General features: G+C 58.7%; 6 protein-coding genes and 1 pseudogene across 6 annotated transcripts; 2 read left to right on the forward strand and 5 right to left on the reverse strand.

Annotated features, from left to right (window-relative positions):
* Positions 1-220: 220 nt before the first annotated feature.
* On the reverse strand, positions 221-786 carry LOC127013610 (feather keratin 1-like). Its single transcript, XM_050892558.1, has 2 exons — positions 753-786; positions 221-543 (listed from the first exon to the last, which is right to left on the reverse strand). The coding sequence occupies exon 2, from the start codon at positions 521-523 to the stop codon at positions 221-223; it is 303 nt and encodes a 100-aa protein (XP_050748515.1). The 5' UTR covers positions 524-543; positions 753-786.
* Positions 787-4903: 4117 nt separating this feature from the next.
* LOC127013614 (feather keratin 1-like) lies at positions 4904-5467 on the reverse strand (annotated as a pseudogene).
* Positions 5468-9588: 4121 nt separating this feature from the next.
* LOC127013613 (feather keratin 1-like) lies at positions 9589-10153 on the reverse strand. Its single transcript, XM_050892560.1, has 2 exons — positions 10120-10153; positions 9589-9911 (listed from the first exon to the last, which is right to left on the reverse strand). The coding sequence occupies exon 2, from the start codon at positions 9889-9891 to the stop codon at positions 9589-9591; it is 303 nt and encodes a 100-aa protein (XP_050748517.1). The 5' UTR covers positions 9892-9911; positions 10120-10153.
* A 4157-nt stretch (positions 10154-14310) lies between these two features.
* Positions 14311-14954, reverse strand: LOC127013834 (feather keratin 1-like). The gene is made up of 2 exons (XM_050892872.1): positions 14842-14954; positions 14311-14632 (listed from the first exon to the last, which is right to left on the reverse strand). The coding sequence occupies exons 1-2, from the start codon at positions 14952-14954 to the stop codon at positions 14311-14313; spliced, it is 435 nt and encodes a 144-aa protein (XP_050748829.1).
* Positions 14955-17675: 2721 nt separating this feature from the next.
* On the reverse strand, positions 17676-17978 carry LOC127012843 (feather keratin 1-like). Its single transcript, XM_050891247.1, has one exon. It carries the CDS (start codon positions 17976-17978, stop codon positions 17676-17678), a length of 303 nt encoding a protein of 100 aa, XP_050747204.1.
* Positions 17979-21183: 3205 nt separating this feature from the next.
* On the forward strand, positions 21184-21797 carry LOC127029936 (feather keratin 1-like). Its single transcript, XM_050915768.1, has 2 exons — positions 21184-21265; positions 21475-21797. Exon 2 carries the CDS (start codon positions 21495-21497, stop codon positions 21795-21797), a length of 303 nt encoding a protein of 100 aa, XP_050771725.1. The 5' UTR covers positions 21184-21265; positions 21475-21494.
* Positions 21798-26603: 4806 nt separating this feature from the next.
* LOC127029931 (feather keratin-like) lies at positions 26604-27216 on the forward strand. The gene is made up of 2 exons (XM_050915763.1): positions 26604-26685; positions 26894-27216. Exon 2 carries the CDS (start codon positions 26914-26916, stop codon positions 27214-27216), a length of 303 nt encoding a protein of 100 aa, XP_050771720.1. The 5' UTR covers positions 26604-26685; positions 26894-26913.
* The last annotated feature ends 150 nt before the right edge of the window (positions 27217-27366 follow it).

The raw sequence follows: 27366 nt of genomic DNA on the forward strand, positions 1-27366 counted from the left end.
AGGAGAGAAGGAAGTGGGAGGAGAGGAGGAGGTACGTGGGCCGTGTTTGCAGGCAGCCTGGGCTGGCCCCCTTCCGTGCTTCCTTGCTTGGTGCCTTGAGAGGAAGAGCCGTGGATGGCAGGTCCATGTTCCAGCATCAGGGCGGAGGTGCATCCTCAATCCATGCCATGTCTTCCAGGGTGTGAGTGTTTGGTGTCAGGGGTGGTGGCGGCGAGGGCCCTTAGCAGGGGTAGCAGGCTCTTCTGCCGCTGAAGCAGCCCAGGCCTCCGAAGCCGTAGCCGAAGCCACCGGAGGAGATGGGCACTCCCTGGGAGCTGAGGACGTTGCCCACGGCAGCCGATGCGGAGGATCCGACGGCGGTGTTCTGGGGGAAGGAGGTGAGGATGGGTCCTGGGAGGGTGACGACCACGGCGGGAGGCTGGATGACGACGCGGGAGTCCTGGCACTGCCCGACACAGGGCTCGTTGCAGCTGTTAGCCAGCGGGGTGGGTCCGCAGGGGCGGCAGAGGTCGTAGCAGGCCATGTCTGTGGTGTGGAGGGGCCCTGGAAGAGAGGGTGATGAGAAAGCGGAGGGGCGTGGGGGTGCGAGGGGCGGTGATGGAGGAGGGCGAGGGAGTGGGGAGGGCTGGTGTGGGTCTGTGGGGAGCGTGGCGGTGGGGAGGCGTCAGGGCTGCTGAGGCTGGGGGCAGAGCGTGCTGGAAGCGAGAGGCCAGGCGTTGGAGGAGAAGGAGGGGAAGGGGGTTCAGGCTCACCTTGTTGACCGCGGAGGAGAAGGCGTCAGGAGAAGCGTGTGAGGGAGAGAGGCTCTGGGCTGGCTTTTATGCTGGTCTTCGAGTGCCCGAGGGGTGGGACAGTGTTTGCGCATGACAGCATTTTGCAGCAAGCAGCTCTTGCATGCCACAGCCTGGTGAGTAATGAGGTGGGGTGTGTTTCCCTTGCCACAATTCTCCAATTTCATGTCCTTCTCTCAAGGACGTGTCCATCTGACCCCGGCGGCAGCTTTTAAGTGCGAGTGTTAGAGGCCAAAGGCTTGGTGTTGATGGCGTGTGTCAGGGCGGGCAGAAGACGCGACCAAAGCGTAGGAGAGGTGGGGTGTCGTCAGTGAGGTCATCCCGTGGCACTCGTGTGGCGTGGTTTGCAGTGTGTTGTGAAGAGGGGGCCCTATTTCCTGGCAGCCCTGGAAGGCTGGTCTGGGCTTTGGAGGTGTGCCGGGCATGAGGCGCTGCCCTTCCATCGCATTCCCTCCCTCTCCACCTTGCTGCCAGCCTGCTAAGCCTGTCTTTAGGGCTGGCCTTTCCCGTTGGGTGTGCTACGTTGGTGTCTTGGTGCCCCTCTTGCTTGTAAGGTTGTAGGTGGGCGAAAGGAAGCTTCCCGTTTGGGCTTGTGCCCCTTGGGGCCGTCCTTGGGGTGGCAGTGCAAGCGGCAGAGGAGGGCTGTTTGTGGGTGCCGGCCGTTGTCCTGGCAGCCCTGGTTCAGAGCCCGCAAGCCCTGTGATGTCGGGAGGCCTGCCCTGCTGCCCAAAGGCTTGTGTTGGCCCCTCCGTAGCGCTCCCCTTAGGTGGGGCCAGCAGGGTTGCAGCCTGGGCACGGGCATGACGCGGTGCCTGATGTGGATCACCTCGCAAGGGCAAGTGAGTTTCTGGAGAGCCCGTGAGTGTGGCAAGAGGCAGAGGGGGATTGGGAGCGGCAGGTAGGGAAGGTGATGAGCCAGAGCGTTTTGGGGTCTTTAGTTGGGGTGAGTGCCGAGGGGTGAGGCCACTTCTGTGCACAGTGTGTGACTGGAAGAAAGAGAGTTTGCAGACTTCTGAGGGGAGTTGGAGGCGAGCGTGCTGCAGCTGGGTGCAGAGATGAGGCCCTGGTGGTGGTGGATGTATGCTGAAGGGTTGATGAACGGCAAGGCCTGCCCGAATTGAGCCGAGGTGAGTGTTTTGCAGGCTGTATGTCAGGTGATCAGTGCTTGTTGCTGAGGAAGATGAAGGCAGGTAGGAAGGAGTGCTGTGCGTCTGAATGTACGCAAGTGCGTGGGGCCTGAGAGGTCGTAGCCATGAGTGGTGAGGGAGCTGTCTGATGTGCTTGGGAGGCCCCTCTCCATGATCTTGGCCAGGTCATGGTGCCTGGGAGCAGATCCTGATGTCTGGAAGAGAGCTCATAGCCCTCTTATGTTGAGGAAGGTCAGGAAGGAAGATCCAGGAAAGTAGATGCTGGTGAGCCTGACCTTGTTGCCAGGGAAGGTGATGGAGAAGATCCTCCCAGAAAGCATTGCCCAGCCTCCTGAAGGACACGAAGGTGACGGGGGTCATCGTCATGGATTTATGAGGGGGAATCATGCTTGCTCGACCTCCGTTCTTCTACGTTGAAGTGACTGGGTTTGTGGATGAGGAGAGAGCCGTGGCTGTTGTTTACCTCGACCTTTTAGTAAAGCCTTTGGCGCTTTCTGCCCTTGCATGCTCCTAGAGAAGCTGACAAAGTACTTGTTGTGTAAGTGGAGAGTGAGGTGGACCGCAAAGTGGCTGAAGGGCTGGGCCCAGAGGCTTGTGATGAGTGGCCCAAAGTCCACCTGGAGGCCAGTGTCAAGCGGTGTAGCCCAGGAGTCAGATGCGTGGGCCAACAGTGTTCAACATCCTCCTGAAGGACGTGGCCAATGTGATGGAGTGCCCCCACAGCAAGTTGGCCGATGATAACCCTCATTTTGAAGAAGGTGAAAAGGATGACCCGGGTTAAGTACAGGCCGGTCTGTGTCACCTCTATGGCTAGCAAGGTCATGGAGCAGATCCTCCTGGAAACTATGCCAAGGCACATGGAAGACGGAGAGGTGATTGCTGACAGCCAACATGGCTTCACGAAGGGCAAATCGTGCCTGACAAATTTGGTGGCCTTCTGCGACGGGGTTACAGCATTGGTGGGTAAGGGAAGAGCGACTGACGTCATCTACCTGGACTTGTGCAAAGCATTTGATAGTGTCCCGCCCAACATCCTTGTCTCTAAAATGAAGAGAGGTGGATTTGATGGGTGGAGCGCTTGGTGGATAAGGAATTGGCTGGACGGTCAAACTCAAAGAGTTGCGGTGAATGGCTCGATGTGCGGGTAGAGATCAGGGACGAGTGGTGTCCCTCAGGGGTCCGTATTGGGACGAGTATTATTTAACGTGTTTGTCAGGGACACGGACAGTGGGATTGAGTGGAGCCTCAGCAAGTTTGTGGATGACAGGAAGCTGAGTGGTGTGGTTGATAGTGTAGAGGGAAGGGCTGGCATCGAGAGGGGCCTTGACAGGCTAGGGAGGTGGGCCTGTGCAAAGGTGACGAAGTTCAACAAGGCCAAGTGGAAGGTCCTGCACGTGGGTTGGGGCAGTCCCAAACACGGATGGAGGCTGGGCGATGCGTGGATTGAGAGCAGGCCTGAGGAGAAGGACTTGGGGTATTGGTGGATGAAAAGCCGAATAGGAGCTGGCAATGTGCGCTCGCAGCACAGAAAGCCCATCGTATCCTGGGCTGCATCAAAAGAGGCATGGGCAGCAGGTTGAGGGAGACGATTCTCCCCCTCTACTCCGCTCTCGTGGGACTGGCGTACTGCATGCAGCTCTGGGGCCGCCAGCATACGAAAGATGTGGGCCTGCTTGATTGGGTCCAGAGGAGGGCCACAAAGATAATGAGGAGGCTGGAGCACGTCCCCTCTGAGGACAGGCTGAGAGAGTGTGGGTTGTTCAGCCTGGAGAAGAGAAGGTTGCAGGGAGACCTTATAGCGGCCTTCTAGTACTTAAAGGAGGCCTGCAGGAAAGATGGGGAGGGACTCTTTATCAGGGAGCGTAGTGGTAGGACGAGGGGCAACGGTTTTAAACTGAAAGAGGGTAGATTTTGGTTAGATATTAGGAAGAAATTCCTTCCTGTGAGGGTGGTGAGACAGTGGAAGAAGTTGCCCAGAGAAGCTGTGGACGCCCCCTCCCTGGCAGCGTTCAAGGCCAGGTTGGATGGGGCTTGGAGCAAGGTGATGTAGTGGAAGGTGTCCCTGCCCGTGGCAGGGGGGTTGGACTAGGTGATCTTTAAGGTCCCTTCCAACCCAAACCATTGTGTGATTCTATGATTCTATGATCTCCCTGTCCTTATCTTGATCCGTAAAGCTTTTGTCATATTTTCTCTCTCCTTTCCAGTTGAGAAGGGGGAGTGATCGAGCGGCTTGGTGGGTACCTGGCGTGCAGGCAAAGTTAACCCACCCGAGATGAGGAGCTTGAGTGAGAGGCACGGGTAGAAGTGCATTAGCATGTGAAGGGCTTGTGTCACGGGCTGGAAGCTGTCCTGTTCCTGTCTGTGTTGTTGTTGTTGGGGCCATACTTGCTAAGAGAGGCCTTGTAGCCCCTTTTGCAGCCCCGCCGATGGGCTCTTGAGGCGTGGCTTTGTGGCGGGTGAGGTTGGAAGAGGCTTGGGAGAAGAAAGGAAGAGGAGGCGTCTGAGGCTGGGATGCAGGAGAACTTTATTACTAGAGGCAAAAGAGTGAAAAGGCAGGAGCGGCAAGTGGAAGGGAGGCGGTGTGAAGTGCATCAGCCGAGGTGCTTTGCTTGCAGTAGATTTTGCCAGAGCACCGAGGTCTTCCTGCTCCGCAGTGGGAGCAGCCCACCGGAGGTGCTGCGATGGTCTTTGGCTTGTGAGAAGGTGGTTGCAGTGGAGAGCAGTGGACATAGGCGAAGGGGCGAAGGAGAGAAGGAAGTGGGAGGAGAGGAGGAGGTACGTGGGCCGTGTTTGCAGGCAGCCTGGGCTGGCCCCCTTCCGTGCTTCCTTGCTTGGTGCCTTGAGAGGAAGAGCCGTGGATGGCAGGTCCATGTTCCAGCATCAGGGCGGAGGTGCATCCTCAATCCATGCCATGTCTTCCAGGGTGTGGGTGTTTGGTGTCAGGGGTGGTGGCGGCGAGGGCCCTTAGCAGGGGTAGCAGGCTCTTCTGCCGCTGAAGCAGCCCAGGCCTCCGAAGCCGTAGCCGAAGCCACCGGAGGAGATGGGCACTCCCTGGGAGCTGAGGACGTTGCCCACGGCAGCCGATGCGGAGGATCCGACGGCGGTGTTCTGGGGAAGGAGGTGAGGATGGGTCCTGGGAGGGTGACGACCACGGCGGGAGGCTGGATGACGACGCGGGAGTCCTGGCACTGCCCGACACAGGGCTCGTTGCAGCTGTTAGCCAGCGGGGTGGGTCCGCAGGGGCGGCAGAGGTCGTAGCAGGCCATGTCTGTGGTGTGGAGGGGCCCTGGAAGAGAGGGTGATGAGAAAGCGGAGGGGCGTGGGGGTGCGAGGGGCGGTGATGGAGGAGGGCGAGGGAGTGGGGAGGGCTGGTGTGGGTCTGTGGGGAGCGTGGCGGTGGGGAGGCGTCAGGGCTGCTGAGGCTGGGGCAGAGCGTGCTGGAAGCGAGAGGCCAGGCGTTGGAGGAGAAGGAGGGGAAGGGGGTTCAGGCTCACCTTGTTGACCGCGGAGGAGAAGGCGTCAGGAGAAGCGTGTGAGGGAGAGAGTCTCTGGGCTGGCTTTTATGCTGGTCTTCGAGTGCCCGAGGGGTGGGACAGTGTTTGCGCATGACAGCATTTTGCAGCAAGCAGCTCTTGCATGCCACAGCCTGGTGAGTAATGAGGTGGGGTGTGTTTCCCTTGCCACAATTCTCCAATTTCATGTCCTTCTCTCAAGGACGTGTCCATCTGACCCCGGCGGCAGCTTTTAAGTGCGAGTGTTAGAGGCGAAAGGCTTGGTGTTGATGGCGCGTGTCAGGGCGGGCAGAAGACGCGACCAAAGCGTAGGAGAGGTGGGGTGTCGTCAGTGAGGTCATCCCGTGGCACTCGTGTGGCGTGGTTTGCAGTGTGTTGTGAAGAGGGGGCCCTATTTCCTGGCAGCCCTGGAAGGCTGGTCTGGGCTTTGGAGGTGTGCCGGGCATGAGGCGCTGCCCCTTCCATCGCATTCCCTCCCTCTCCACCTTGCTGCCAGCCTGCTAAGCCTGTCTTTAGGGCTGGCCTTTCCCGTTGGGTGTGCTACGTTGGTGTCTTGGTGCCCCTCTTGCTTGTAAGGTTGTAGGTGGGCGAAAGGAAGCTTCCCGTTTGGGCTTGTGCCCCCTTGGGGCCGTCCTTGGGGTGGCAGTGCAAGCAGGCAGAGGAGGGCTGTTTGTGGGTGCCGGCCGTTGTCCTGGCAGCCCTGGTTCAGAGCCCGCAAGCCCTGTGATGTCGGGAGGCCTGCCCTGCTGCCCAAAGGCTTGTGTTGGCCCCTCCGTAGCGCTCCCCTTAGGTGGGGCCAGCAGGGTTGCAGCCTGGGCACGGGCATGACGCGGTGCCTGATGTGGATCACCTCGCAAGGGCAAGTGAGTTTCTGGAGAGCCCGTGAGTGTGGCAAGAGGCAGAGGGGGATTGGGAGCGGCAGGTAGGGAAGGTGATGAGCCAGAGCGTTTTGGGGTCTTTAGTTGGGGTGAGTGCCGAGGGTGAGGCCACTTCTGTGCACAGTGTGTGACTGGAAGAAAGAGAGTTTGCAGACTTCTGAGGGGAGTTGGAGGCGAGCGTGCTGCAGCTGGGTGCAGAGATGAGGCCCTGGTGGTGGTGGATGTATGCTGAAGGGTTGATGAACGGCAAGGCCTGCCCGAATTGAGCCGAGGTGAGTGTTTTGCAGGCTGTATGTCAGGTGATCAGTGCTTGTTGCTGAGGAAGATGAAGGCAGGTAGGAAGGAGTGCTGTGCGTCTGAATGTACACAAGTGCGTGGGGCCTGAGAGGTCGTAGCCATGAGTGGTGAGGGAGCTGTCTGATGTGCTTGGGAGGCCCCTCTCCATGATCTTGGCCAGGTCATGGTGCCTGGGAGCAGATCCTGATGTCTGGAAGAGAGCTCATAGCCCTCTTATGTTGAGGAAGGTCAGGAAGGAAGATCCAGGAAAGTAGATGCTGGTGAGCCTGACCTTGTTGCCAGGGAAGGTGATGGAGAAGATCCTCCCAGAAAGCATTGCCCAGCCTCCTGAAGGACACGAAGGTGACGGGGGTCATCGTCATGGATTTATGAGGGGGAATCATGCTTGCTCGACCTCCGTTCTTCTACGTTGAAGTGACTGGGTTTGTGGATGAGGAGAGAGCCGTGGCTGTTGTTTACCTCGACCTTTTAGTAAAGCCTTTGGCGCTTTCTGCCCTTGCATGCTCCTAGAGAAGCTGACAAAGTACTTGTTGTGTAAGTGGAGAGTGAGGTGGACCGCAAAGTGGCTGAAGGGCTGGGCCCAGAGGCTTGTGATGAGTGGCCCAAAGTCCACCTGGAGGCCAGTGTCAAGCGGTGTAGCCCAGGAGTCAGATGCGTGGGGCCAACAGTGTTCAACATCCTCCTGAAGGACGTGGCCAATGTGATGGAGTGCCCCCACAGCAAGTTGGCCGATGATAACCCTCATTTTGAAAAAGGTGAAAAGGATGACCCGGGTTAAGTACAGGCCGGTCTGTGTCACCTCTATGGCTAGCAAGGTCATGGAGCAGATCCTCCTGGAAACTATGCCAAGGCACATGGAAGACGGAGAGGTGATTGCTGACAGCCAACATGGCTTCACGAAGGGCAAATCGTGCCTGACAAATTTGGTGGCCTTCTGCGACGGGGTTACAGCATTGGTGGGTAAGGGAAGAGCGACTGACGTCATCTACCTGGACTTGTGCAAAGCATTTGATAGTGTCCCGCCCAACATCCTTGTCTCTAAAATGAAGAGAGGTGGATTTGATGGGTGGAGCGCTTGGTGGATAAGGAATTGGCTGGACGGTCAAACTCAAAGAGTTGCGGTGAATGGCTCGATGTGCGGGTGGAGATCAGGGACGAGTGGTGTCCCTCAGGGGTCCGTATTGGGACGAGTATTATTTAACGTGTTTGTCAGGGACACGGACAGTGGGATTGAGTGGAGCCTCAGCAAGTTTGTGGATGACAGGAAGCTGAGTGGTGTGGTTGATAGTGTAGAGGGAAGGGCTGGCATCGAGAGGGGCCTTGACAGGCTAGGGAGGTGGGCCTGTGCAAAGGTGACGAAGTTCAACAAGGCCAAGTGGAAGGTCCTGCACGTGGGTTGGGGCAGTCCCAAACACGGATGGAGGCTGGGCGATGCGTGGATTGAGAGCAGGCCTGAGGAGAAGGACTTGGGGGTATTGGTGGATGAAAAGCCGAATAGGAGCTGGCAATGTGCGCTCGCAGCGCAGAAAGCCCATCGTATCCTGGGCTGCATCAAAAGAGGCATGGGCAGCAGGTTGAGGGAGACGATTCTCCCCCTCTACTCCGCTCTCGTGGGACTGGCGTACTGCATGCAGCTCTGGGGCCGCCAGCATACGAAAGATGTGGGCCTGCTTGATTGGGTCCAGAGGAGGGCCACAAAGATAATGAGGAGGCTGGAGCACGTCCCCTCTGAGGACAGGCTGAGAGAGTGTGGGTTGTTCAGCCTGGAGAAGAGAAGGTTGCAGGGAGACCTTATAGCGGCCTTCTAGTACTTAAAGGAGGCCTGCAGGAAAGATGGGGAGGGACTCTTTATCAGGGAGCGTAGTGGTAGGAGGAGGGGCAACGGTTTTAAACTGAAAGAGGGTAGATTTTGGTTAGATATTAGGAAGAAATTCCTTCCTGTGAGGGTGGTGAGACAGTGGAAGAAGTTGCCCAGAGAAGCTGTGGACGCCCCCTCCCTGGCAGCGTTCAAGGCCAGGTTGGATGGGGCTTGGAGCAAGGTGATGTAGTGGAAGGTGTCCCTGCCCGTGGCAGGGGGGTTGGACTAGGTGATCTTTAAGGTCCCTTCCAACCCAAACCATTGTGTGATTCTATGATTCTATGATCTCCCTGTCCTTATCTTGATCCATAAAGCTTTTGTCATATTTTCTCTCTCCTTTCCAGTTGAGAAGGGGGAGTGATCGAGCGGCTTGGTGGGTACCTGGCGTGCAGGCAAAGTTAACCCACCCGAGATGAGGAGCTTGAGTGAGAGGCACGGGTAGAAGTGCATTAGCATGTGAAGGGCTTGTGTCACGGGCTGGAAGCTGTCCTGTTCCTGTCTGTGTTGTTGTTGTTGGGGCCATACTTGCTAAGAGAGGCCTTGTAGCCCCTTTTGCAGCCCCGCCGATGGGCTCTTGAGGCGTGGCTTTGTGGCGGGTGAGGTTGGAAGAGGCTTGGGAGAAGAAAGGAAGAGGAGGCGTCTGAGGCTGGGATGCAGGAGAACTTTATTACTAGAGGCAAAAGAGTGAAAAGGCAGGAGCGGCAAGTGGAAGGGAGCCGGTGTGAAGTGCATCAGCCGAGGTGCTTTGCTTGCAGTAGATTTTGCCAGAGCACCGAGGTCTTCCTGCTCCGCAGTGGGAGCAGCCCACCGGAGGTGCTGCGATGGTCTTTGGCTTGTGAGAAGGTGGTTGCAGTGGAGAGCAGTGGACATAGGCGAAGGGGCGAAGGAGAGAAGGAAGTGGGAGGAGAGGAGGAGGTACGTGGGCCATGTTTGCAGGCAGCCTGGGCTGGCCCCCTTCCGTGCTTCCTTGCTTGGTGCCTTGAGAGGAAGAGCCGTGGATGGCAGGTCCATGTTCCAGCATCAGGGCGGAGGTGCATCCTCAATCCATGCCATGTCTTCCAGGGTGTGGGTGTTTGGTGTCAGGGGTGGTGGCGGCGAGGGCCCTTAGCAGGGGTAGCAGGCTCTTCTGCCGCTGAAGCAGCCCAGGCCTCCGAAGCCGTAGCCGAAGCCACCGGAGGAGATGGGCACTCCCTGGGAGCTGAGGACGTTGCCCACGGCAGCCGATGCGGAGGATCCGACGGCGGTGTTCTGGGGGAAGGAGGTGAGGATGGGTCCTGGGAGGGTGACGACCACGGCGGGAGGCTGGATGACGACGCGGGAGTCCTGGCACTGCCCGACACAGGGCTCGTTGCAGCTGTTAGCCAGCGGGGTGGGTCCGCAGGGGCGGCAGAGGTCGTAGCAGGCCATGTCTGTGGTGTGGAGGGGCCCTGGAAGAGAGGGTGATGAGAAAGCGGAGGGGCGTGGGGGTGCGAGGGGCGGTGATGGAGGAGGGCGAGGGAGTGGGGAGGGCTGGTGTGGGTCTGTGGGAGCGTGGCGGTGGGGAGGCGTCAGGGCTGCTGAGGCTGGGGGCAGAGCGTGCTGGAAGCGAGAGGCCAGGCGTTGGAGGAGAAGGAGGGGAAGGGGGTTCAGGCTCACCTTGTTGACCGCGGAGGAGAAGGCGTCAGGAGAAGCGTGTGAGGGAGAGAGTCTCTGGGCTGGCTTTTATGCTGGTCTTCGAGTGCCCGAGGGGTGGGACAGTGTTTGCGCATGACAGCATTTTGCAGCAAGCAGCTCTTGCATGCCACAGCCTGGTGAGTAATGAGGTGGGGTGTGTTTCCCTTGCCACAATTCTCCAATTTCATGTCCTTCTCTCAAGGACGTGTCCATCTGACCCCGGCGGCAGCTTTTAAGTGCGAGTGTTAGAGGCGAAAGGCTTGGTGTTGATGGCGCGTGTCAGGGCGGGCAGAAGACGCGACCAAAGCGTAGGAGAGGTGGGGTGTCGTCAGTGAGGTCATCCCGTGGCACTCGTGTGGCGTGGTTTGCAGTGTGTTGTGAAGAGGGGGCCCTATTTCCTGGCAGCCCTGGAAGGCTGGTCTGGGCTTTGGAGGTGTGCCGGGCATGAGGCGCTGCCCCTTCCATCGCATTCCCTCCCTCTCCACCTTGCTGCCAGCCTGCTAAGCCTGTCTTTAGGGCTGGCCTTTCCCGTTGGGTGTGCTACGTTGGTGTCTTGGTGCCCCTCTTGCTTGTAAGGTTGTAGGTGGGCGAAAGGAAGCTTCCCGTTTGGGCTTGTGCCCCCTTGGGGCTGTCCTTGGGGGTGGCAGTGCAAGCAGGCAGAGGAGGGCTGTTTGTGGGTGCCGGCCGTTGTCCTGGCAGCCCTGGTTCAGAGCCCGCAAGCCCTGTGATGTCGGGAGGCCTGCCCTGCTGCCCAAAGGCTTGTGTTGGCCCCTCCGTAGCGCTCCCCTTAGGTGGGGCCAGCAGGGTTGCAGCCTGGGCACGGGCATGACGCGGTGCCTGATGTGGATCACCTCGCAAGGGCAAGTGAGTTTCTGGAGAGCCCGTGAGTGTGGCAAGAGGCAGAGGGGGATTGGGAGCGGCAGGTAGGGAAGGTGATGAGCCAGAGCGTTTTGGGGTCTTTAGTTGGGGTGAGTGCCGAGGGGTGAGGCCACTTCTGTGCACAGTGTGTGACTGGAAGAAAGAGAGTTTGCAGACTTCTGAGGGGAGTTGGAGGCGAGCGTGCTGCAGCTGGGTGCAGAGATGAGGCCCTGGTGGTGGTGGATGTATGCTGAAGGGTTGATGAACGGCAAGGCCTGCCCCAATTGAGCCGAGGTGAGTGTTTTGCAGGCTGTATGTCAGGTGATCAGTGCTTGTTGCTGAGGAAGATGAAGGCAGGTAGGAAGGAGTGCTGTGCGTCTGAATGTACGCAAGTGCGTGGGGCCTGAGAGGTCGTAGCCATGAGTGGTGAGGGAGCTGTCTGATGTGCTTGGGAGGCCCCTCTCCATGATCTTGGCCAGGTCATGGTGCCTGGGAGCAGATCCTGATGTCTGGAAGAGAGCTCATAGCCCTCTTATGTTGAGGAAGGTCAGGAAGGAAGATCCAGGAAAGTAGATGCTGGTGAGCCTGACCTTGTTGCCAGGGAAGGTGATGGAGAAGATCCTCCCAGAAAGCATTGCCCAGCCTCCTGAAGGACACGAAGGTGACGGGGGTCATCGTCATGGATTTATGAGGGGGAATCATGCTTGCTCGACCTCCGTTCTTCTACGTTGAAGTGACTGGGTTTGTGGATGAGGAGAGAGCCGTGGCTGTTGTTTACCTCGACCTTTTAGTAAAGCCTTTGGCGCTTTCTGCCCTTGCATGCTCCTAGAGAAGCTGACAAAGTACTTGTTGTGTAAGTGGAGAGTGAGGTGGACCGCAAAGTGGCTGAAGGGCTGGGCCCAGAGGCTTGTGATGAGTGGCCCAAAGTCCACCTGGAGGCCAGTGTCAAGCGGTGTAGCCCAGGAGTCAGATGCGTGGGGCCAACAGTGTTCAACATCCTCCTGAAGGACGTGGCCAATGTGATGGAGTGCCCCCACAGCAAGTTGGCCGATGATAACCCTCATTCTGAAAAAGGTGAAAAGGATGACCCGGGTTAAGTACAGGCCGGTCTGTGTCACCTCTATGCCTAGCAAGGTCATGGAGCAGATCCTCCTGGAAACTATGCCAAGGCACATGGAAGACGGAGAGGTGATTGCTGACAGCCAACATGGCTTCACGAAGGGCAAATCGTGCCTGACAAATTTGGTGGCCTTCTGCGACGGGGTTACAGCATTGGTGGGTAAGGGAAGAGCGACTGACGTCATCTACCTGGACTTGTGCAAAGCATTTGATAGTGTCCCGCCCAACATCCTTGTCTGTAAAATGAAGAGAGGTGGATTTGATGGGTGGAGCGCTTGGTGGATAAGGAATTGGCTGGACGGTCAAACTCAAAGAGTTGCGGTGAATGGCTCGATGTGCGGGTGGAGATGAGGGACGAGTGGTGTCCCTCAGGGGTCCGTATTGGGACGAGTATTGTTTAACGTGTTTGTCAGGGACACGGACAGTGGGATTGAGTGGAGCCTCAGCAAGTTTGTGGATGACAGGAAGCTGAGTGGTGTGGTTGATAGTGTAGAGGGAAGGGCTGGCATCGAGAGGGGCCTTGACAGGCTAGGGAGGTGGGCCTGTGCAAAGGTGACGAAGTTCAACAAGGCCAAGTGGAAGGTCCTGCACGTGGGTTGGGGCAGTCCCAAACACGGATGGAGGCTGGGCGATGCGTGGATTGAGAGCAGGCCTGAGGAGAAGGACTTGGGGGTATTGGTGGATGAAAAGCCGAATAGGAGCTGGCAATGTGCGCTCGCAGCGCAGAAAGCCCATCGTATCCTGGGCTGCATCAAAAGAGGCATGGGCAGCAGGTTGAGGGAGACGATTCTCCCCCTCTACTCCGCTCTCGTGGGACTGGCGTACTGCATGCAGCTCTGGGGCCGCCAGCATACGAAAGATGTGGGCCTGCTTGATTGGGTCCAGAGGAGGGCCACAAAGATAATGAGGAGGCTGGAGCACATCCCCTCTGAGGACAGGCTGAGAGAGTGTGGGTTGTTCAGCCTGGAGAAGAGAAGGTTGCAGGGAGACCTTATGGCGGCCTTCTAGTACTTAAAGGAGGCCTGCAGGAAAGATGGGGAGGGACTCTTTATCAGGGAGCGTAGTGGTAGGACGAGGGGCAACGGTTTTAAACTGAAAGAGGGTAGATTTTGGTTAGATATTAGGAAGAAATTCCTTCCTGTGAGGGTGGTGAGACAGTGGAAGAAGTTGCCCAGAGAAGCTGTGGACGCCCCCTCCCTGGCAGTGTTCAAGGCCAGGTTGGATGGGGCTTGGAGCAAGGTGATGTAGTGGAAGGTGTCCCTGCCCGTGGCAGGGGGGTTGGACTAGGTGATCTTTAAGGTCCCTTCCAACCCAAACCATTGTGTGATTCTATGATTCTATGATCTCCCTGTTCTTATCTTGATCCATAAAGCTTTTGTCATATTTTCTCTCTCCTTTCCAGTTGAGAAGGGGGAGTGATCGAGCGGCTTGGTGGGTACCTGGCGTGCAGGCAAAGTTAACCCACCCGAGATGAGGAGCTAGAGTGAGAGGCACGGGTAGAAGTGCATTAGCATGTCCATGCCTTTGTTTGGGCAAGTGAAGGGCTTGTGTCACGGGCTGGAAGCTGTCCTGTTCCTGTCTGTGTTGTTGTTGTTGGGGCCATACTTGCTAAGAGAGGCCTTGTAGCCCCTTTTGCAGCCCCGCTGATGGGCTCTTGAGGCGTGGCTTTGTGGCGGGTGCAGTTGGAAGAGGCTTGGGAGAAGAAAGGAAGAGGAGGCGTCTGAGGCTGGGATGCAGGAGAACTTTATTACTAGAGGCAAAAGAGTGAAAAGGCAGGAGCGGCAAGCGGAAGGGAGGCGGTGTGAGGTGCAAGTAGGGCGACCATCAGCCGAGGTCCTATGCTTGCAGTAGGTTTTGCCAGAGCACCGAGGTCTTCCTGCCGCACAGTGGGAGCAGCCCGCCAGAGGTCCCGCGATGGTCTTTGGCTTGTGAGAAGGTGGTTGCAGCGGAGAGTAGTGGACATAGGCGAAGGGGCGATGCCAAGCAGGAAGTGGGAGGAGAGGAGGAGGTACGTGGGCCGTGTTTGCAGGCAGCCCGGGCTGGCCCCTTCCCTGCTTCCTTGCTTGGTGCCTTGAGAGGAGGAGCTGTGGCCGGCAGGTCCACGTGCCAGCAAGAGCCCGGAGGTGCGTCCTCAATCCATGCCGTGTCTTCCAGGCTGTGGGTGGTTGGTGTCAGGGGTGGTGGCGGCGAGGGCCCTTAGCAGGGGTAGCAGCCTCTTGCGCCGCTGAAGCAGCCCAGGCCTCCAAAGCCGTAGCCGAAGCCACCGGAGGAGATGGGCACTCCCTGGGAGCTGAGGACGTTGCCCACGGCAGCCGATGAGGAGGATCCGACGGCGGTGTTCTGGGGGAAGGAGCTGAGGATGGGTCCTGGGAGGGTGACGACCACGGTGGAAGGCTGGATGACGACGCGGGAGTCCTCGCACTGCCTGACACAGGGCTCGTTGCAGCTGTTAGCCAGCGGGGTGGGTCCGCAGGGGCGGCAGAGGTCGTAGCAGGCCATGTCTGTGGTGTGGAGGGCCCTGGAAGAGAGGGTGTTGAGAAAGCGGAGGGGCGTGGGGGTGCGAGGGGCGGTGATGGAGGAGGGCGAGGGAGTGGGGAGGGCTGGTGTGGGTCTGTGGGGAGCGTGGCGGTGGGGAGGCGTCAGGGCTGCTGAGGCTGGGGACAGAGCGTGCTGGAAGCGAGAGGCCAGGCGTTGGAGGAGAAGGAGGGGAAGGGGGTTCAGGCTCACCTTGTTGACTGCGGAGGAGAAGGCGTCAGGAGAAGCGTGTGAGGGAGAGAGGCTCTGGGCTGGCTTTTATGCTGGTCTTCGAGTGCCCGAGGGTTGGGACAGTGTTTGCGCATGACAGCATTTTGCAGCAAGCAGCTCTTGCATGCCAGAGCGTGGCGAGTAATGAAGTCGGGTGTGTTTCCCTCGCCGCAATTCTCCAATTTCATGTCCTTCTCTCGAGGACGTGTCCCTGTGGCCCTGGCGGCAGCTTTTAAGTGCGAGTGTTAGAGGCCAAAGGCTTGGTGCTGATGGCGCGTGTCAGGGCGGGCAGAAGACACGACCAAAGCAGAGGAGAGGTGGGGTGTCGTCAGTGAGGTCATCCCGTGGCACTCGTGTAGTGTGGTTTGCGGGTGCGTTGTGAAGAGGGGGCCCTATTTCCTGGCAGCCCTGGAAGGCTGGTCTGGGCTTTGGAGGTGTGCCGGGCATGAGGCGCTGCCCCTTCCATCGCATTCCCTCCCTCTCTACCTTGCTGCTAGCCTGCTAAGCCTGTCTTTAGGGCTGGCCTTTCCCATTGGGTGTGCTACGTTGGTGTCTTGGTGCCCCTCTTGCTTGTAAGGTTGTAGGTGGGCGAAAGGAAGCTTCCCGTTTGGGCTTGTGCCCCCTTGGGGCTGTCCTTGGGGGTGGCAGTGCAAGCAGGCAGAGGAGGGCTGTTTGTGGGTGCCGGCCGTTGTCCTGGCAGCCCTGGTTCAGAGCCCGCAAGCCCTGTGATGTCGGGAGGCCTGCCCTGCTGCCCAAAGGCTTGTGTTGGCCCCTCCGTAGCGCTCCCCTTAGGTGGGGTCAGCACGGTTGCAGCCTGGGCACGGGCATGACACGGTGCCTGATGTGGATCACCTCGCAAGGGCAAGTGAGTTTCTGGAGAGCCCGTGAGTGTGGCAAGAGGCAGAGGGGGATTGGGAGCGGCAGGTAGGGAAGGTGATGAGCCAGAGCGTTTTGGGGTCTTTAGTTGGGGTGAGTGCCGAGGGGTGAGGCCACTTCTGTGCACAGTGTGTGACTGGAAGAAAGAGAGTTTGCAGACTTCTGAGGGGAGTTGGAGGCGAGCATGCTGCAGCTGGGTGCAGAGGTGAGGCCCTGGTGGTGGTGGCTGCATGCCGATGCGTTGATGAATGGCAAGGTATGGCCTAGTTGAGCCGAGGTGAGTGTTTGCAGGCTGTTTGTCAGGCCAGCAGTGCTTGTTGCTGAGGAAGATGAAGGGAGGTAGGAAGGAGTGCTGTGCGACGGGGTGTACGTATGTCCACAGCGCCTGACGGGTTGCACCCAGGAATGGCGAGGGAGCTGTCTGATGTGCTTGGGAGGCCCCTCTCCATGATCTTGGCAAGGTCATGGTGCCTGGGAGCAGTTCCTGAAGAGTGGAAGGGAGGCCATAGCCCTTGTATCTCGAAGAAGCTCAAGACAGAGGATCTGGGAGAGTAGAGGCTGGTGAGCCTGCTTTCGTTCCCAGGGAAGGTGATGGAGGAAATCCTCCTGGAAAGCACTGCCAAGCCCAGGAAGGCCAAGAATGTGATGGGGAGCGGTGGGCGTGGATTTACCAAGGGGAAATGGTGCTTGAGTGACCTCCGTGTCTTCCATGTTGAAGGGACTGGATGTTGGACGAGGGGAGAGCAGCGGCTGTTGTTGTTGAGCCGTACTTGAATGAAGCCTTTGTCAGTGCCTCCCATTGCATGCTCGTAGACAAGCCGAGAAAGTACGGGTTGCGTAAGTGGGCAGTGAGGTGGACTGCAAAGTGGCTGAAGGGCTGGGCCCAGAGCCTTGTGATGAGTGGCGAGACAAGAGGCCGTGGGCACAAGTGAAAACACATGGAATTCCACAGGCAAAGGGGGCAAGGCTGTTTCAGCGTGAGGCTGGTGCAAGAGTGGAAGAGGTGGTGGAGTCTCCATCCTTGGAGATCCTGCAAACCCAAGTGGCCATGGTCCTGGACAACCTGCTCTAGCTGGCCCTGCTTGGGCAGGAGGGTTGAAGCACATGCCCTCCAGAGGTTCCTGCCGACCTAAATGGTTCTGTGAATCGGTTTGGTGGGAGGGCCGGAGAGTCATGCTGGGGAAGAGAGTCAGCCAAGTGTGTGCTGGCACGGGCAGACTTCATCAGAGGCGTGCGCAGGAGAGCGTTGTCATGTTGAAGCCTTTGTTTGAGCCAGTGATGGGCTTGTGTCACATTCTGGAAGCCCCCCAGGTGCCGGTATGTGGTGGTGGTGGTGTTGGTGGGGGCCTATTTCCTAGGAGAGGTCTTGTGGCCCTTTTGCACCCAGCCCGATGGCCTGTTGAGCCCTGGCTTTGTGGCGGGTGCAGTTGGAAGAGGCTTGGGAGAAGAAAGGAAGAGGAGGCATCTGAGGCTGGGATGCAGGAGAACTTTATTACTAGAGGCAAAAGAGTGAAAAGGCAGGAGCGGCAAGCGGAAGGGAGGCGGTGTGAGGTGCAAGTAGGGCGACCATCAGCCGAGGTCCTTTGCTTGCAGTAGGTTTTGCCAGAGCACCGAGGTCTTCCTGCCGCACAGCGGGAGCAGCCCACCGGAGGTCCCGCGATGGTCTTTGGCTTGTGAGAAGGTGGTTGCAGCGGAGAGTAGTGGACATAGGCGAAGGGGCGATGCCAAGCAGGAAGTGGGAGGAGAGGAGGAGGTACGTGGGCCGTGTTTGCAGGCAGCCTGGGCTGGCCCCTTCCCTGCTTCCTTGCTTGGTGCCTTGAGAGGAGGAGCTGTGGATGGCAGGTCCACGTGCCAGCAAGAGCCCGGAGGTGCGTCCTCAATCCATGCCGTGGCTTCCAGGCTGTGGGTGGTTGGTGTGTCAGGGGTGGGGGCGAGGGCCCTTAGCAGGGGTAGCAGGCTCTTCTGCCGCTGAAGCAGCCCAGGCCTCCAAAGCCGTAGCCGAAGCCACCGGAGGAGATGGGCACTCCCTGGGAGCTGAGGACGTTGCCCACGGCAGCCGATGCGGAGGATCCGACGGCGGTGTTCTGGGGGAAGGAGGTGAGGATGGGTCCTGGGAGGGTGACGACCACGGTGGAAGGCTGGATGACGACGCGGGAGTCCTCGCACTGCCTGACACAGGGCTCGTTGCAGCTGTTAGCCAGCGGGGTGGGTCCGCAGGGGCGGCAGAGGTCGTAGCAGGCCATGTCTGTGGTGTGGAGGGGCCCTGGAAGAGAGGGTGATGAGAAAGCGGAGGGGCGTGGGGGTGCGAGGGGCGGTGATGGAGGAGGGCGAGGGAGTGGGGAGGGCTGGTGTGGGTCTGTGGGGAGCGTGGCGGTGGGGAGGCGTCAGGGCTGCTGAGGCTGGGGACAGAGCGTGCTGGAAGCGAGAGGCCAGGCGTTGGAGGAGAAGGAGGGGAAGGGGGTTCAGGCTCACCTTGTTGACCGTGGAGGAGAAGGCGTCAGGAGAAGCGTGTGAGGGAGAGAGGCAATGTGCTCAGAGTGGGAGAGGAGTGGCTCGAGAGCAGGCCTGCAGAGAGGTATCAGGGTGGTTGGCTGACAGCAGCCTCAATAGGGGTCAGCAGCGTGCCCTGGCAGCCAGTGAAAAGAGGTGATTATCCCGCTGTATTTAGCATTGGTGCGGTCTCACCTTCAATATAGTCCTCACCTTGAGTACTGTGTGCAGTTGTCAGCCCCACAATTTAAGAAGGACTTTAAGGTACTTGAATGCATCCAGAGGAGGGCAACAAAGTTGGTGGAAGGGCTGGAAGGCATCTCCTATGAGGAGCGGCTAAGGACTTTGGGTTTGTCTAGTTTGGAGAAAAGGAGGCTGAGGGGTGACCTCATTGCTCTCTACGGGTTCCTGAGGAGGGGAAGTGCAGAGGGAGGTGCTGATCTCTTCTCCCTGGGATCCAGTGACAGGATGCGCGGGAATGGTTCAAAGCTGTTGGGAGGTTTAGACTGGACGTTAGGAAGCATTTCTTTATTGAGAGTGTGGTCAAACACTGGAACATCCTTCCTAGAGAGGTGGTCATTGCCCCAAGCCTGTCAGTGTTTAAGAGGCATTTGGACAATGCCCTTAACAACATGCTTTAACTTGTGATCAGCCCTGAAGTGGTCAGGCAGTTGGACTAGATGATTGCTTTAGGTCCCTTCCCACTGGCCTGGTCTAGTTTAGTCTAGTCTAGCCTATTCTGCTTCACCAACCCTTTGCCATGCAAACATCACCTCAAGGTTCTCAGGTGCACAGTCCCGTGCAGCACGCACGCCTCCCATTTCCCCTCCGCTATGTCCAATCCCACTCTGGCCCCACAAACACTGCGCAGAGAAATGGCCTCACCCCTCGGCGCTCACCCCAAATTAAGACCCCAAAGGCACTCACTCAGCAGTCTCCATGCCTGCTGGTCCCACTCCCCTGGGCCTCTCATGGGCCTCACCACCTCTCCCAGAGCTCACCAGCCTCAGCCCCGCGGCCGCAGCCTTCCCTCACCACAGCCAGGCTCACCCTCAGCAACCAGCCAATCAGGAGGCACCTAACAACCTGCCAAGCAGGGGGCGGCTGACAGGCCCCAGCTGCTGCAGAAGCTCCCACAAGTTTCCAGAAGGCGCCTGTCAGGACCCCAAAATCAACACCTCCGGTACAATAAATAGATACTCTTCACCAAACGGCCCCCAAAAAACTGCTGGGAGGCGTGGGGGGTGAACGAGGGAACCAATGGGTAGAAATGCTGCCAAAAACCAAACCAAATGCCTCACACCAAAAGAATTAGGGGCACTGAGGAGCACGTGCAGGAACAAGCCTCTGACCCTGCTCTGCTGTGAAGATGGGGCTCTGTGGGGGGTTGATCTTGGCTGGACGCCAGGTACCCACCAAGCTGCTCTATCACTCCCCTTCCTCAACTGGATAAGGGGAGAAGAATACGATCAAAGGCTCCCGAGTCGAGAGAAGAACAGGGAGATCACTCACCAATTACCGTCACGGGCAAAACAGGCTGGACTCGGGGAACTTAATTTATTGCCAATCAAAAGTCAGAGTGGGATAAGGAGAAATAAAAACAAATCTTAAAACACCTTCCCCCCACCCCTCCCTTCTTCTAGGCTCAACTTCGCTCCCAAATTCTCTACCCCCTCCCGCCGAGCGGCGCAGGGGGATGGGGAATGGGGGTTGCGGTCAGTTCACCACACGTCGTCTCTGCCGCTCCTTCCTCCTCACGCTCTCAGCCTGCTCCAGTGAGGGGTCCCTCCTACAAGAGACAGACCTTCGCTAACTTCTCCAATGTGGCTCCTTCCCGCGGGCTGCAGTTCTTCACAAACTGTTCCAGCATGGGTCCTTTCCACGGCCTGCACTCCTTCAGGAACGGACTGCTCCAGCGCGGGTCCCCCGTGGGGTCACAGGTCCTGCCAGAAAACCTGCTCCAGCGCGACCTCTCCACGGGGTCACAGCCTCCTTCGAGCGCATCCACCTGCTCCGGCGTGGGGTCCTCCACGGGCTGCAGGTGGATAGGTGCTCCACTGTGGACCTCCACAGGCTGCAGGGGGACAACCTGCTTCACCATCGTCTTCACCACGGGCTGCAGGGGAATCTGCTCCGGCGACTGCAAAACCTCCTCCCCCTCCTTCTTCACCGACCTTGGTGTCCGCGGAGTTCTTTCTCTCACACATTCGCCCGCCTATCTTCTGGCTGCTCTTGCCCAGCAGTTTTTTCCCCTTCTTAACTATGTTCTCACAGAGGCGTTACCACCCTAGCTGATTGGCTCGGGTTTGGCCAGCGGCGAGTTCGTCTCGGAGCAGGCTGGCACCGGCTCTGTCGCACATGGGGGAAGCTTCGGGCATCTTCTCACAGAAGCCACCCCGGCAGCCCCCTTGCTACCAAAGCCTTGCGACGTAAACCCAATACACCCAGCGACAACCTTACAAGCAAGAAGGGCACCAAGACACCCACAGAGCACATCCCAACGGGAAAGGCCAGGCCTAAAGACAGGCTTAGCGAGCTGGCAGCAAGGCAGCGAGGGACCGAACGCGATGGAAGGGGCAGCCCTTCACGCCCAGCGCATCTCCAAAGCCCAGACCAGCCTTCCAGGGCTGCCAGGAAATGGGGCCCCTCTTCACAACGCACCCGCAAACCACACCACACGAGTGCCACGGGATGACCTCACTGACGACACCCCACCTCTCCTCTGCTTTGGTCGCGTCTGCCGAATGCCCTGACACACACCTCCCATGCAAAGCCTCCCAAATACCTATCTCACTTAAAAGCTGCCGCCAGGGCCACAGGGCCACATCCTCAAGAGGAGGACATGAACAAGGAGCGTTGTGGGAAGGAAAACACACCCCACCTCATTACTCGCCAGGCTGTGGCATGCAAGAGCTGCTTGCTGCAAAATGCTGTCATGCGCAAAGGCTGTCCCACCCCTCAGGGATCAGCATAAAAGCCAGCCCAGAGCCTCTCTCCCTCACACGCTTCTCCTGACGCCTTCTCCTCCGCGGTCAACAAGGTGAGCCTGAACCCCCTTCCCCTCCTTCTCCTCCAGCGCCTGGCCTCTCGCTTCCAGCACGCTCTGTCCCCAGCCTCAGCAGCCCTGACGCCTCCCCACCGCCACGCTCCCCACAGCCCCACACCAGCCCTCCCCACTCCCTCGCCCTCCTCCATCACCGCCCCTCGCACCCCCACGCCCCTCCGCTTTCTCATCACCCTCTCTTCCAGGGCCCCTCCACACCACAGACATGGCCTGCTACGACCTCTGCCGCCCCTGCGGACCCACCCCGCTGGCTAACAGCTGCAACGAGCCCTGTGTCAGGCAGTGCGAGGACTCCCGCGTCGTCATCCAGCCTTCCACCGTGGTCGTCACCCTCCCAGGACCCATCCTCACCTCCTTCCCCCAGAACACCGCCGTCGGATCCTCCGCATCGGCTGCCGTGGGCAACGTCCTCAGCTCCCAGGGAGTGCCCATCTCCTCCGGTGGCTTCGGCTACGGCTTTGGAGGCCTGGGCTGCTTCAGCGGCGCAAGAGCCTGCTACCCCTGCTAAGGGCCCTCGCCCCCACCCCTGACACAAACCACCCACAGCCTGGAAGCCACGGCATGGATTGAGGACGCACCTCCGGGCTCTTGCTGGCACGTGGACCTGCCGGCCACAGCTCCTCCTCTCAAGGCACCAAGCAAGGAAGCAGGGAAGGGGCCAGCCCGGGCTGCCTGCAAACACGGCCCACGTACCTCCTCCTCTCCTCCCACTTCCTGCTTGGCATCGCCCCTTCGCCTATGTCCACTACTCTCCGCTGCAACCACCTTCTCACAAGCCAAAGACCATCGCGGGACCTCTGGCGGGCTGCTCCCACTGTGCGGCAGGAAGACCTCGGTGCTCTGGCAAAACCTACTGCAAGCAAAGGACCTCGGCTGATGGTCGCCCTACTTGCACCTCACACCGCCTCCCTTCCGCTTGCCGCTCCTGCCTTTTCACTCTTTTGCCTCTAGTAATAAAGTTCTCCTGCATCCCAGCCTCAGACGCCTCCTCTTCCTTTCTTCTCCCAAGCCTCTTCCAACTGCACCCGCCACAAAGCCAGGGCTCAACAGGCCATCGGGCTGGGTGGAAAAGGGCCACAAGACCTCTCCTAGGAAATAGGCCCCCCCCAACACCACCACCACCACGTACCGGCACCTGGGGGGCTTTCAGAACGTGACACAAGCCCATCACTGGCTCAAGCAAAGGCTTCAACGTGACAACGCTCTCCTGCGCACGCCTCTGATGAAGTCACAGCCACACTTGGCTGACTCTCTTCCCCAGCATGACTCTCCGGCCCTCCCACCAAACCGATTCACAGAACCATTTAGGTCGGCAGGAACCTCTGGAGGGCATGCGCTTCAACCCTCCTGCCCAAGCAGGGCCAGCTAGAGCAGGTTGTGCGGGACCACGGCCACTCGGGTTTGCAGGATCTCCAAGGATGGAGACTCCACCACCTCTTCCACTCTTTGACCACCTTCACACAGAATCGCACGCACCCTCCCACATGGGACCATACCAGTGCTGAGGAAAGAGGAAGGATCACCTCCCTCAACCTGCTAGCAACACTTTTCTGAATGCCCCCCTGGAGACTGGTGGCCCCTTTTCCCGCAAGGGTTCAGTGCCACCTCATGGTCCATTTGTTCTCCACCAGCACCACAAGGTCCTTCTCTGCTAAGCTCCTTTCTGTGCAATTGGCCCCCAGCCAGTCCTTCTACCTGGGCTGACTCCTCCCCAGAAACAGGACTTTGCACCTCCCCTTGCTCAACCCCATGAGATTCCTCTGCGTCCAGTGCAAGGAAATCAGGTCGCTCCCCCAGCATTTGTGGGTTCCAACCATCTTTCCCCATGGACTTAGGCACATCCACTTAGACAATCGCCCTTTCTGCGGGGCAGCCGTGAGTCCACCTGACTCATGGCACCCCCAGCCCAGCCCTGCATTGACCCACCTTGCCTCTTGCCCGCCAGGCACTCCAGCACCCATCAACACAGAAGCACAGATACCCTTCCTACCTCACCTCCTCTTCCTCACCAACAAGCACTGCTCGCACAGTGAACAACCCTCAAGACACTCATCTTCGCTGAACGTGGGCACGTCTGGGGAGGTCCTTGCTGACTGGAAGCTAGCCAACCTTATTCCCATTTATAAAAAGGGAATGAGGGTAGGGCCAGGAAACTGCAGACCTGTTAGTCTAACCGCACTACCTGGAAAAATTATGGAGAAGATCCTACTGGGTGCAACTCCAAGGCATTTAAAGGACAATGCAATCATCGGGCACAGACAACACGCGTTCACTAAGGGAAAGTCCTGCCTGACTAATCTGATGGCCTTCTACGACAAGGTCACCTGCCTCGTGGAGGAAGGGAAGGTGGTGGATGTAGTTTTCCTGGAGTTTAGGAAGGCTTTTGATCCTGTCTCTCACAGCATCCTTCTGGACAAGTCGTCCAGCTGGGAGATGAGCAGGTGCAGGGTGTGCTGGGTGAAGAACTGGCTGAAGGGCACGGCTCAAAGGGTCCCAGTGAACGGGGCTACATCTGGCTGGCGACCAGTCACCAGCGGTGTTCCTCAGGGCTCCACTCTAGGGCCAGTTCTCTTCAAGGTTTTCATCAATGATCTGCATGCAGGAGTGGATTGCACCATTAGCAAACTTGCTGATGATACCAAACTGGGAGGAGCTGCTGATTCTCTTGAGGGACAAGAAGCCTTGCAGAAGGATCTAGATCGATTGGAGCACTGGGCAACCATCAACGGCATGAAGTTGAACAAGAACAAAGGCCACATTCTGCACCTGGACAGAGCAATGTGGGACACAAGTACAGAGTGGGAGAGGAGTGGCTGGAGAGCAGCCCTGCAGAAAGGGATCTGGGGGGGCTGGCTGACAGCAGCCTCCATAGGAGTCAGCAGCGTGCCCTGGCAGCCAAGAGGGCAAACCTGTGTCCCGATGTGCGTCAAACGCAGTATAACCAGCCAGTGAAAAGAGGTGATTATCCCGCTGTATTCAGCGTTGGTGCGGCCTCACCTTGAGTACTGCGCGCAGTCCTGGGCCCCACCATTTAAGAAGGATGTTAAGGTCCTTGAATGCGTCCAGAGGAGGGCAACAAAGTTGGTGGAAGGGCTGGAAGGCATGTCCTATGAGGAGCAGCTGAGGACAGTGCCCTTAATAATAGACTTTCAGTTTTGGTCAGCCCTGAAGTGCTCAGGCGGTTGGACTAGATGACCATTGTAGGTCCCTGCCAACTGGACTCTTCTAGTCTAGTCTAGTCTAGCCTTCTTCTGGTCTACTCTAGTCTAGTCTATTCTGCTTCACCAACCTTTTGCCATGCAAACATCACCTCAGGGTTCTCAGGTGCACAGTCCCGTGCAGCATGCACGCCTCCCGTTTCCCCTCCGCTACGTCCAATCCCACTCTGGCCCCGCAAACACTGCGCAGAGAAATGGCCAGCCAATCAGGAGGCACCTAACAACCTGCCAAGCAGGGGGCGGCTGACAGGCCCCAGCTGCTGCAGAAGCTCCCACAAGTTTCCAGAAGGCGCCTGTCAGGACCCCAAAATCAACACCTCCGGTACAATAAATAGATACTCTTCACCAAACGGCCCCCAAAAAACTGCTGGGAGGCGTGGGGGGTGAACGAGGGAACCAATGGGTAGAAATGCTGCCAAAAACCAAACCAAATGCCTCACACCAAAAGAATTAGGGGCACTGAGGAGCACGTGCAGGAACAAGCCTCTGACCCTGCTCTGCTGTGAAGATGGGGCTCTGTGGGGGGTTGATCTTGGCTGGACGCCAGGTACCCACCAAGCTGCTCTATCACTCCCCTTCCTCAACTGGATAAGGGGAGAAGAATACGATCAAAGGCTCCCGAGTCGAGAGAAGAACAGGGAGATCACTCACCAATTACCGTCACGGGCAAAACAGGCTGGACTCGGGGAACTTAATTTATTGCCAATCAAAAGTCAGAGTGGGATAAGGAGAAATAAAAACAAATCTTAAAACACCTTCCCCCCACCCCTCCCTTCTTCCAGGCTCAACTTCGCTCCCAAATTCTCTACCCCCTCCCGCCGAGCGGCGCAGGGGGATGGGGAATGGGGGTTGCGGTCAGTTCACCACACGTCGTCTCTGCCGCTCCTTCCTCCTCACGCTCTTAGCCTGCTCCAGTGAGGGGTCCCTCCTACAAGAGACAGACCTTCGCTAACTTCTCCAATGTGGCTCCTTCCCGCGGGCTGCAGTTCTTCACAAACTGTTCCAGCATGGGTCCTTTCCACGGCCTGCACTCCTTCAGGAACGGACTGCTCCAGCGCGGGTCCCCCGTGGGGTCACAGGTCCTGCCAGAAAACCTGCTCCAGCGCGACCTCTCCACGGGGTCACAGCCTCCTTCGAGCGCATCCACCTGCTCCGGCGTGGGGTCCTCCACGGGCTGCAGGTGGATAGGTGCTCCACTGTGGACCTCCACAGGCTGCAGGGGGACAACCTGCTTCACCATCGTCTTCACCACGGGCTGCAGGGGAATCTGCTCCGGCGACTGCAAAACCTCCTCCCCCTCCTTCTTCACCGACCTTGGTGTCTGCGGAGTTCTTTCTCTCACACATTCGCCCGCCTATCTTCTGGCTGCTCTTGCCCAGCAGTTTTTTCCCCTTCTTAACTATGTTCTCACAGAGGCGTTACCACCCTAGCTGATTGGCTCGGGTTTGGCCAGCGGCGAGTTCGTCTCGGAGCAGGCTGGCACCGGCTCTGTCGCACATGGGGGAAGCTTCGGGCATCTTCTCACAGAAGCCACCCCGGCAGCCCCCTTGCTACCAAAGCCTTGCGACGTAAACCCAATACACCCAGCGACAACCTTACAAGCAAGAAGGGCACCAAGACACCCACAGAGCACACCCAACGGGAAAGGCCAGGCCTAAAGACAGGCTTAGCGAGCTGGCAGCAAGGCAGCGAGGGACCGAACGCGATGGAAGGGGCAGCCCTTCACGCCCAGCGCATCTCCAAAGCCCAGACCAGCCTTCCAGGGCTGCCAGGAAATGGGGCCCCTCTTCACAACGCACCCGCAAACCACACCACACGAGTGCCACGGGATGACCTCACTGACGACACCCCACCTCTCCTCTGCTTTGGTCGCGTCTGCCGAATGCCCTGACACACACCTCCCATGCAAAGCCTCCCAAATACCTATCTCACTTAAAAGCTGCCGCCAGGGCCACAGGGCCACATCCTCAAGAGGAGGACATGAACAAGGAGCGTTGTGGGAAGGAAAACACACCCCACCTCATTACTCGCCAGGCTGTGGCATGCAAGAGCTGCTTGCTGCAAAATGCTGTCATGCGCAAAGGCTGTCCCACCCCTCAGGGATCAGCATAAAAGCCAGCCCAGAGCCTCTCTCCCTCACACGCTTCTCCTGACGCCTTCTCCTCCGCGGTCAACAAGGTGAGCCTGAACCCCCTTCCCCTCCTTCTCCTCCAGCGCCTGGCCTCTCGCTTCCAGCACGCTCTGTCCCCAGCCTCAGCAGCCCTGACGCCTCCCCACCGCCACGCTCCCCACAGCCCCACACCAGCCTCCCCACTCCCTCGCCCTCCTCCATCACCGCCCCTCGCACCCCCACGCCCCTCCGCTTTCTCATCACCCTCTCTTCCAGGGCCCCTCCACACCACAGACATGGCCTGCTACGACCTCTGCCGCCCCTGCGGACCCACCCCGCTGGCTAACAGCTGCAACGAGCCCTGTGTCAGGCAGTGCGAGGACTCCCGCGTCGTCATCCAGCCTTCCACCGTGGTCGTCACCCTCCCAGGACCCATCCTCACCTCCTTCCCCCAGAACACCGCCGTCGGATCCTCCGCATCGGCTGCCGTGGGCAACGTCCTCAGCTCCCAGGGAGTGCCCATCTCCTCCGGTGGCTTCGGCTACGGCTTTGGAGGCCTGGGCTGCTTCAGCGGCGCAAGAGGCTGCTACCCCTGCTAAGGGCCCTCGCCCCCACCCCTGACACAAACCACCCACAGCCTGGAAGCCACGGCATGGATTGAGGACGCACCTCCGGGCTCTTGCTGGCACGTGGACCTGCCGGCCACAGCTCCTCCTCTCAAGGCACCAAGCAAGGAAGCAGGGAAGGGG

The sequence above is a fragment of the Gymnogyps californianus genome, chromosome 2 (assembly GCF_018139145.2).
Source record: "Gymnogyps californianus isolate 813 chromosome 2, ASM1813914v2, whole genome shotgun sequence".
Lineage (NCBI taxonomy): Eukaryota > Metazoa > Chordata > Aves > Accipitriformes > Cathartidae > Gymnogyps > Gymnogyps californianus.